The sequence below is a fragment of the Buceros rhinoceros genome, unplaced genomic scaffold (genome assembly GCF_000710305.1).
Source record: "Buceros rhinoceros silvestris isolate BGI_N320 unplaced genomic scaffold, ASM71030v1 scaffold28751, whole genome shotgun sequence".
Lineage (NCBI taxonomy): Eukaryota > Metazoa > Chordata > Aves > Bucerotiformes > Bucerotidae > Buceros > Buceros rhinoceros.
In genome coordinates, this window is record NW_010394155.1 from 19,773 (window position 1) to 29,935 (window position 10,163).

General features: G+C 51.6%; 1 protein-coding gene across 1 annotated transcript in view; it reads right to left on the bottom strand.

Annotated features, from left to right (window-relative positions):
- RRBP1 (ribosome binding protein 1) overlaps positions 1-10,163 on the bottom strand; it is a 19,972-nt gene that overhangs the window by 8,464 nt on the left and 1,345 nt on the right. Inside the window, exons 2-10 of the mRNA XM_010145155.1 lie at positions 6,867-7,000; positions 6,511-6,633; positions 5,383-5,535; positions 4,938-5,056; positions 4,010-4,163; positions 2,066-2,204; positions 1,589-1,776; positions 1,363-1,400; positions 107-197 (exon numbers count right to left, since the gene is read on the bottom strand). Coding sequence (XP_010143457.1) covers positions 107-197; positions 1,363-1,400; positions 1,589-1,776; positions 2,066-2,204; positions 4,010-4,163; positions 4,938-5,056; positions 5,383-5,535; positions 6,511-6,633; positions 6,867-7,000 — 1,139 coding nt within the window. The remainder of the gene's footprint in view (positions 1-106; positions 198-1,362; positions 1,401-1,588; positions 1,777-2,065; positions 2,205-4,009; positions 4,164-4,937; positions 5,057-5,382; positions 5,536-6,510; positions 6,634-6,866; positions 7,001-10,163) is intronic.

Here is a 10,163-nt window from a genome sequence, read left to right on the forward strand (position 1 = left end):
GGAATGCCTCCAGTGCTCCACAGGGCTGGAAGAGCCTCTGGCCACATCACAGAGCCATCAGTAGCTGACTACAACAGCAAAAGTGAAGCCCAATTCACTCACGTACGTTGTTTTTCATCTTCTGTTGCTCCACTGCCTCTCGCAGCTCCGTGGCTTCCCTTTCCAAGGACAAGAGCTGATCCGTTTTCTCCTGCAGCCTGGAAGGGCAGGATGCACGAGTGAGGCTCAGCATCCACCTCCCTCTTGGGTAGCGAATTGTTGAGAAGGGAACCATAGCCCTTCCTGTACCAGGCTGCTCTGGGATCTACACACAGCAGGAGGAGGGAGTGGGACTAAAAACCACAGCTACAGCAATGCTGCAGTGGGATCTAGTTTTCTGCTGGCTTATCAGCAATAACAATCAATCAGGTAGATGGCTGGCTGTACACCCAGGAAAAAAGGAAGAAGTAGCCTGATCCAGAAGTCATAAATTCTAATTTACACAACTGAGACTGCTCCTGACACACTCCCCTCCATGGCTCATTAGGTTGAGATATCCCACAGCTCTGCATTTGGAAAGCATCAACCTACTATCCTGAGTAACCATAAATCAGAGCTGTTCACTAGACACCCAAGAACCTATATCTTCCCTCCACACCCTCAGATCCACCATCTGCCCTGAACAGAGCCTCAGCTTGAGCAGACCGAGGAAGGTTCAGGCCCTTGACAAGAACCACTCAAGTCTCTTGGGGTCCCAGGACAACTGAATAGCTGCCTCCTTTAGAAGAATCCTGGATACTTGCTGGGGCATTCAAGAAGTCCTCCTCCTATGCAAAGCCTGAGCCTTCTCAGAGTTGGACAGAACATGGATGAGGGGCAACAGCCACGAGTTCTGACATGGGAAACTCCAATTAAATGTCAGGAAACCTTTCTGCACCACAGGGGGAAGTCATCAAACACTGGAATGGGGACACAGAGAGATGCTGAATCTCTGTCCTTGGAGATAATTTGAGACATCCCCCAAAAGTCTGCTCTGGTTGGCCCAGTTTTGAGCAGGGTCTTGGATCAGAGACATGTAACCCTCTGCACCAACAGCACCAGAACCTCCTATTCTGCAGGACCAGTCAGCCTCCATGTGCCTGCTAGTAATTATGGTCTCACTTCAGAATGGACTGGCTGGGGCCGGCACTGGAGCCAGTTAGTATTCTAAACAGCTGTACTGGCCAGGATTGACCTTGCCTTCCCAGCTTCGCAGTCCCCAAGCCTGCCTAACGGAGAGGGCAAGAAGCCTTCACCCACAGGGCTCAGTGCCCGAGGAAGGCTGGGACACAGGGACAGCATGCTGGAGGTACTGTAGCAGTTTCTGTGTGCACCTAGACCCACCTTGATTGCAGCTGCTTCATTTCTGCTTCAGTTGCTGCCTGGAAGAGAGAAATCACTTTCACTACCTGTGCTAGGCACGTGATGCAGGTCAGCCCTTTCTGCAGCATCCCAAAGGGCATCCCAAAGCAAAGACAACACAGGTGTTGTGCTAACACAGTGCAAAAACACTTGCTTGAGCAGTGTAACTCTCTCTCCTACTCCCACCCCAACTGAATGAGCATGTGACCTGCAGTTCTCTGCCTTTTTCTGCCTCCCTCATCCGGCCTGCCTCCAGCAGAGCTTCGATGGATTTGATTCTTTCCAGGAGCTTCACATTCTCTGAGCTGGCATCCTGCAGTTTCCCCTTCATGTTGTCCAGCTCTAGTAAGTTACTTTTAACCTCTGCTTCAGACCTCAGCAGCTTGGCCTGCAGTTCTGTTGGAGGAAGGAGTGAGAAACACGGTAAGACAGGTGCAAGCACCTGCCCAAGCAGGACTCTTGACTGTGGATGCATTCAGGAGACACAGAAAGGGCAGGCACAGGACATTGGTGTGGCATCCTAGGACAGCAGAGCACTGTGGATCAGTTCATGTCTTGCTCACATCGGCACCAGGCAGCCTAACTCATCCCTGGATCTACTCGTCCAGTCCTGACCAGCCCCACCAAGCACTCAGCCCTGAAAGCCCCACATATGCCCCATCTGCTGTTGATCCGGGGTCCTCACCAGCGATACTCTGCTGCTGTCCTTTGGCCTTTTCTGCATCTGCTAACAGGCTTTTGTAGCTGGTCTGGGTTTTGCAGAGCTCGTCGCTTACTTCGTCCAGCCTCTTCTGCAGCGTCACTTCTACCTCCCTTTGGGAAGCCTGCATGGCAGGAAGAGAAGGCTTTCCACAGCGTGCCAGGCACCCCGGCCAATTTGAATCAAAGCTCTGTGTGTCACTGTTATTTTTAAGCCATGCTTTCGGGGGGTTTAAATCATCCTTTCCTCCCCACTCCCCCTGTGCATGAAGCATCTTGCCTCATGCTCACATTTTATTATTTGCCAGCCCTCAAGCGGGAAGCAGACAACATCCAAATGTCTCAGTTCTGGGCCGAGACCATAGCCATCCTCCCCTCTGGAGAGCTAAGCTCTGAAAAACCTCTTAAATCCCTGGTCCTAATGCACAGCCCCAGCCCAGCAGGGAGAGGTACTGCTGCAGTGTGGAGGATGGAGACTCCCAGCCACGCGTTTCCACATGTGGAGGAATTTTCTGTGCAGTTTGGTCCAGGGAAGACTTTTTTTTCCATCTTAGAAAGCAACGAGGAAGAGGCCTAGCCAAGGCAAATTCTTCAAGGGGGAAGGCAGAGGAGGAGGATGAGGAGTGTGCTGCAAACCAGCAGCTCTACAGGTACAGGTCACACCCTCGCAGACAGAGAAATGTTGCTTCAGAAGGGAGAGAAGAAAGTAAACCTGCAGCCCTGTCTCTAAGTGATGCATCCAGAACCACCAAGAAAACAGGACTTCTCCATTTTTTGAGGATTTGATCCTGTATCCTCAGCTCAGAGCTGTAGGCGTTACTGTGGAGCACATTCTCCCCAGCACCTTAAACGCATCGCTAGCTTTAAAGTCTTCCAGCTCCTATGATTTATTTAATTAGTATTAAGGTAGACAGCCCTGCAGAAATTCTCAAAAATCATGCCAAGAAGCTGGCGTTTTGAGCCAGGAGGGCAGCTTCTGCCTTCACACTGGCTGTGTGCCCACATCACCCCCCTTACTCCTCACTAAAAGGGGGTCAAAAATAGCCCATCAAAAGGAGATCTACATCCTCAAGCACAGGAAAAATTAAAAGCACGGATACTGAAGGCCCCTTGCTCTAGGAGCACCTCTACAAAACTATTTTGGCCTGTGCAGATAAAGGTCTTTTGTAAAGGTGCCTTTGTAAAGGTGCCAGAGCAATTCAGAGACCACAGCACGTACAGGAGGGACACATCACATCCCTCACCCTGCCTGCCACCCCTAGGAGACAGAAGTTCCTGGATCAGGGTTATCCAGGATCAATGTTCCCAGCTCCCAGCTTAGCTGAATCCCAGCAGGAGTGGTGCCACCCCCCTAGAAGACACTCTTCCCTGCACGGGTATAGCTTGCCTGCCAGCAACATGCCACTGCTCCTCCACTGACAATGAGCTCAGAGGATCTACCTGGGAGGTGTCCTTTAAACACCCCTAAAAAACCCCAAACCCAGCCACATCCTGGGGACAGGAAGGAAAGCCACAAGCTCTACCTCCTGCACCAAGGAAGGAGAGCACAAGGTTTAAAAACGGCAGAGACAAGAGAGAGCACCCACATCTGCATGAGCACAGGCTGGCAGGGGCCAGTGGGTTTCCTCTCTTGCCTTAGTGGTACCACCCAGCAGCATACACCATCTAGGCTTCCCCCCTACACCTTCACACCAGGCTCGTGAGCTTGACATGTGAGTGAGAAGAACCAAGCTTCAACCACAGCACTGTGCTCTCTGGACTTTGCTGGTGATGCTACAAAGTGCATTCCATGTGATCAGCTAATGAAGGGGAGGCAATTACGAAGCTTGCTTTCCAGCCATGGTCACTTATCTCCCTCCAAGCTCTTCAGCTCTGTGGGCAAGTCCACAGATCCAGTGCAATTTAGCTGTGAGCCCCATCTCTGCCTGACCTGCAGCTGCTCGATCTGCTTCTCTGAGGCTGCTGCTCTGATCTCCCAGTTCTTCTTCTGCTGCATCTCTTCCTGCAGCACCTCCGATTTCTCAGACAGCTCTTTCATCAGCTTGTTGCACTCCTGCCGTAACTTGGCCAGCTCAGTGTTTTGCCTGCACCAACAGAAGCAGGGTTATTTTAGCCCACAGGCCAGTCAAGCATCTCTGATGTTACCTAGGGGGGAATACATCCTCCTGTGGGCCTAATACAGGACTTGAAACATCTCAGTGGTTGCGTTCGCCTATTTCTCGGACATGCCTGGTCCTTCAGGGAGGATGTGGAAAGAGCTAACAAATCACTTTTTGAAAGCTGCATTTCAATTACAGGAGACATTCCTTCCTCATGAAGGAGAGGACCAAGGATCAGTGTTCCCAGACACAAGAGGAAGTGCTCTAAGCAGTTGGAATCTGGACTGTAATTACTGGACTGCTGTTAATCTATGCTTTCTACAATAAGGAGTGTAAAATTCTTCTATCTAGTCCCTCTTTGTTCTGCATGCAGGTCTCAATTCTCTGCAGCATGACTCCCATCAAAGAGCCACTGCACTTCTGAAGTTTGAGAGTACAAGCTCCCCTAAGGGAGGAAGTCCCATGGCAACTTCTGGTCACCTGTACCCCTCTCCACTGCCTGGTGTCTCTGGCATCAGCACAGGTGACTCCAAAGCAGAGAGGGTTCCCTTCCACTTGGGAAGAACATCCTTGTTTCCCCTGCCACTCCCTAAAAGCCATTTGGCAAGCTCTTCCTTGCTCCCTCCTCTACATCCAGCTAGTTGGGATGTCTGCAGAAGCAAGCACCTTCAACAAAGGGGTGACCAAGCCCAATGGCCAACTAATCCCAGGGTCTGCCAGAGGGCAACCCCAGGCTCTGTCCCCTGCCCTTGGCCTTACTTGCTCTCCGTCTGGCTGGTGGCCTGGTTGAGGGCATCCCTCAGGATGGAGTTCTCCTGCTGCAGGCGCGCCAGCTGTGCGTTGGGGCCATTCTCTAGCTGCTCCTGCAGGGTCCGGATCTACAGGAAACCAATAGGGGTTAACGTCACCATCATCCCCTTTGCTCTACCTGTGTGGCCCACCTGATGAGAAAGAGGGATTTGGCAACACAGGGTGGATGTCTACTGATGCTGACAGGCACCAGGGATGCAACATCCCATGAGGATGCTTCCAGGTGTCTTTTCTTCCTTGAGCACCATGGTCCAGGAACATTGTGGGATCTTGCCCCTCCCCAAGACTCTAGTCCCCTTGCACATCTCAGTCTTCTCCAAAAGACCACACATCTGCCACCAAAACCCATCCAGCAGCCAGAGGAAGAAGCTGCAGAGCACAGTATGGGGCTCACCTTGCCCTGGAGCTGCTGTGTTTCGCTGACATGATCCTGGTAGCTGGCCTGCATGCGTGCCTGCACCGCTGCAATCTCCCGCTCACGGGTGAACAACTGTTCCTTCAGCTTGCCCTCCACAGCTGCTGCCTTGGACCGCTCAGCCGCCAGTTCCTTCGAGAAGTCACCCAATTAGTCCTCAGCATACGAGTTTCTCCGCTTTAAGGGGATGCAAAACCAGTGGCCTGCTATCTCAGAAGACTTAAAAGTTCAGCCCATGCCCAGCTATGCCGTTTAGCAATTACATTTCCTCCTGCATTTCGTTTTGAGCTCTGTGGCCACTGGATGCCACTGTTGTTCCACATTGGGTCAGCTAAGAGAAAGGAGGAAGACAACTTGGAATTTTATTCACCCCCACCCCACCCCCATGAAGATCAGTAACATCACATAAAAGTTTGGGGCAAACAAGGAAATGAAAAAAAAAACCAACAAAACACCCAAATAAACACCCTCCGACCCCTGCTAAGGAAGGGATGTTCTGTTGGCCAGCTGGGCAACACCACTCCGCTGCGGTCCATAGGCAGGGGATGGGATGGCTTTGCCCTCTCCTCTCCTGCCTGCAGTCAGACGGACTAGGCTGTTACTGCGTTCTGCCAGCTGCAAGGCAGGAGGTGCCCGAGTCCAGCGTGGCAGGACTCTATTGCAACTTTAACACCCTAAAAGAAGTGGAGGTGGGGGTCTGAGTCAGGGAAGTAAATAGGATCAGGCTCCTTAAAAGTGGACTGATCAGCACCTTCTCAGCTCAGGGGATCCAGGCAGAGACAGGAAGGTATTTATTTTCCTCCTTAAAGCAGCAGAAAGCTGCAGTCTCTTATGGGAAGGGCTTTCCCCTGCTTCTGCAGCTGCCAACAGGTGCTACCCTGCGGTTCTTTGGTCTGGTGCCTCCCCGGCCTGGACCAGACCTGGAAGAAGAGCTCAGGTGGGAATCGTCTCCCCTTTTTGGAGAGAAAACAGGAAAGGGTGAAGAGCCCTGGAAGCCCCTGGGCTTCACCTCCAAGGGGTACGAGATGCTGGGAGCAGGAAGCACTCAGCGAGCCACGACGAGCAGAGCTCACAACGAGGATGCTGGTAGGGCCGTACAGTACTTACTTTGCTCAGCTCCCGCAGCTTGTTTCTGGCAGCAGCTGCATCCTCCTGCTCAGTGGCAAGCAGCTTCTCCTTCTCTTCCAGCTGGCGTTTCAGGACAGCGACTGGGTCACCCTTCTGTGTGGCCTGCCAGCATGGAGTGGCACATCAGTGAGGACCTCTACCTTTAGACCCATCCCCGCCATCCCCCATGCATGTGATCGTGCCCTCTGCTCCAGGGGAAGATTCAGTTCCCATTTCCAAGACTGACCCTCACAACCAGTCTGCCCGAAAACATGATGCCTTCCCTCCTCTCTGTGCCTCCCAAGACATGGCAGAGCCCCAGCTGCAGACAGCCACGATGGTGCTGGCAGCCCTACCATGTGCCATGTGTCCTGGATGATGCCTGCTTTCTCCGTTAGGATCTCAATGAGCTGCTGGGCTTCCCCCTCACTGAACACCGTGTTGCTGACAGTAGAAACAAGAGTCTTGTAGGGCAGGTAGTCCACAGCTGCTAGGGAGAAGAGAGGACATGTCTGAGCCGATGACAGAGCTAAATAACACCATCTCAGTTGGCTTCAACCCCACGATTGCCATTTCAAACCAGCATCCACACAGATTTCGATAGTCAGGCTTGATACCTCTCTAACTGAAAGCAATATAAGTGCTGGAGCTGACACTCGCCACACACATGTGCTTCTTGAGCCAGCTGTCACCTCTGCCTGGCTCTAAGACTGGTCCCACCGCCCTGACACACCTCCATCAACCTGAGTGCTTCCCAGCAGGAGCAGGGCATGCTTTGCCAATGCCAGGCAGCAGAGGTGTGCTGGGCATCAGAAGCTGAACCACACTGCAATAAAACCTCTCTGGGGGACATCACCCCATGCAGCAGTGCCAGTGATGCAGTGCTGGAAGGTCATCTCCCACCTTTCACCAGGCAGGCTTATTCCAGCTCTTTGCTAAGGGAATGACATGACTCCAACACTTCCCTTACCCCTCTGCTAACCTGGGAAAGCCAAGGAGCATCAGGGGCCATGATGCTGTTGTAGGACTACTGTGCACATGGTTGCTATGGATAGAGGGTGGCAGGTAGCGGTTTAGCAATTCCTGCACAGTATCTATGGCTCAGTGGGCTTATTTTCCTAAAAAAATCCCAGAAGAAAAAGCAGTCTGGACTGCAGTAGCTCCAGAGTTTCTAAAGCCATTAACACCAGGTTCTCCTGAATATAGAGCTCAGACACTCCCAAACAGGAAGGTCAGAGAATAAGGAGGAGGTGCTGCAGGCATCAGAGAAGAGATTCCCCTGCAGCCTCCAGAGAGGAGCCCACACTGGAGCAGGTTCATCCCGAAGTACTGCAGCCCATGGAAGGCCACACATCGGAGGAGAAAGGTGCGAGGAGAAAAGGGCAGCAGAATGGAGCTGTTACAGACTGACCGCAGCCCCTCATCCCCCTGCACAGCTGAGGGAGGGGAGGTAGAGGAGTCAGGAGGGAAGGAATGAAGTTGAACCTGGGACGAAGGGTGGGGGGGAAGGTGTTGTTTTAATTTTCTCACTATTTCTCATCTATTATAATTGGAAATAAATTAAATTAGGTTTCCCCAAGCCAAGTTTGTTTTGCCTGTGATAGTAATTGCTAAGTAATCACCCTGTCCCTATCTTGACCCAAAAGCTTCCCCATCTTATCTTCTCCCCCACCCTGTTGAGGAAAGGGAGCGAGAGAAGCCAGTCATGGTCAACCCTCCACTGCAAAAGAGCGGCAAAGCCCAGGAACGCCTGGCAGGTCGAGCACACAGTGTTTGCTCCTGGCTTTTGGTAGATCGCTTTGGAATGGCAGTGCTGAGCCCTGGCAGCAGCAGAGTGCGCCTTACCAGCAGCAGCCATTTCCCAGCAGTCCATCCAGGGCCCAGAGGCTGCCTCACACTCTACTCACGCTGGCAACAGCACAGATGCAGGATGGCGCATCACATCCCCTGGCCTAGTCCCATTGGGTAGAGGGACCCACCAAGCAAAATTTTGTGCACCTCCTGGTGGTGTTGTGCAAGTGAACCTTGCATGAGGCAGGCACGACACAAACCCTGCCTTGCAGCTGGCAAACGGAGCCAGGGCAGTCTGCCAAACTGCGGCAAAAGGAAGCCTGTGCTGCCACCAAGCCCAAGCAGAGTCAGAAATGTTGCACCTCGCCAAAGGAAGTGGCGAAAGAAGCAGCAGCCATGTGGTAAAGCTGCCATGAGAAAGCACAGCAGGGACAAGGGGTCTGAAGAGCACTTCTCAAACCCAAACGGACATGGGAGACACGGGTGGCCCTTGCGTGGAGCCCCACACTTGGGAGGCTGCAGCCCAGATCAGGTACCCAACCTCTCCTTTTATGGGAGAGCGCGTCTTCTGCTATCACAGACAATGACCTGGGATCCACGTACACACTAACCACTCGTAAGTTTTTGTGTGATGCAGGAGGCTAAAAACAAACCACACAAGAGAAAAATCCCCCAAGTTGCTCTTGTCAGGTTTGCCATCTGTTTCAGCGCTGAGCACATGCCTTCGAACACTTTGAGCACCCATTTTTATCTGCCATGGGATAATTTGTTGCTTTTGCCTTTGAGGAGGTGAGACCACAGATGCGGAAAGGCTGACCACAATACCTCGGTCAAACTGCAGCCAGCTTCGCAGTACAAATACCACCAAGAGCTTTCCTTTGAAAAATCTCACAAGAGCAGCTAAGAACTAACTCTTGGCTTTTAAGACATACAGGATCGGTACTTCATGCCCAAAGAAGTGGATGTTCAGAGCAGCCAGAAAGCCTCTCACCTTAACAAGTGCTAACAGTTCTACCTCCCATCCACATTCCCTCAGCTATTATAGGTTGGATTTAGGGCCCTTTATTTCAGTGTTAGAGAGGTGCAACCCTGTGTGCACATGCCAAACCATCCACCTTCAGTTTCCTCAACACCACTGCTGCGATACCCTCCAGCAGCAGCTGCTCAAATCATTTCAAAAGCCATCCCTACGGGGAGACGGCTTTTAGTAAAAGCCTTTCCTCAGAAGCGCAGATAGAAGGCTTTTAACCCAACCTTGGTGACCAGCAGCCACAAAATGTCCTGCTAAGTAGCAGGCCCTCTTCCAAAACACGGGTGTGGAAACTCCCAGGTTACACAGCAGCCTAGGTCTGGATGTGCTGGAGAAGGCTAGCAAGTAGGGATGTCCTTTTGTTTGGTTGGGGGTTTTTTTGTAAATAAAGAAATTAAATCTATGCATGTCACATCTTTGAGAATACCTGAGAGATTTCTCTCACATCCTTATGGGAACACTTCTACAGGTCTGAAAGCACTCACAGTTTTAGTGCCTGTAATTACCACTTAACCAAAAATAAAATTCAAACTATTCATGTCGGTGCAATGAGAGGCAAGAACCCAGCTACCAAACTGTTTATCCTCTCCCTACACCTATTTACACCCGGAGAGTTCAGGACCACCTTCTTTAATCTCTTCCATCTCCTTGTCAATCAAGTGAGGCATGAATGATGACAGGCAAATTTTCCCTTCCCTGTGACATATCCAAAATCGTTATCCTATGATCAGTCCCCTGCAGTATAAAATACCTTCAGTCCTCTCTTTTCCAATAGGCTTTTTCACCTCCACTGAAGAAGGAAGACACTCTAGCAGTGACCCACCTCTCTGTA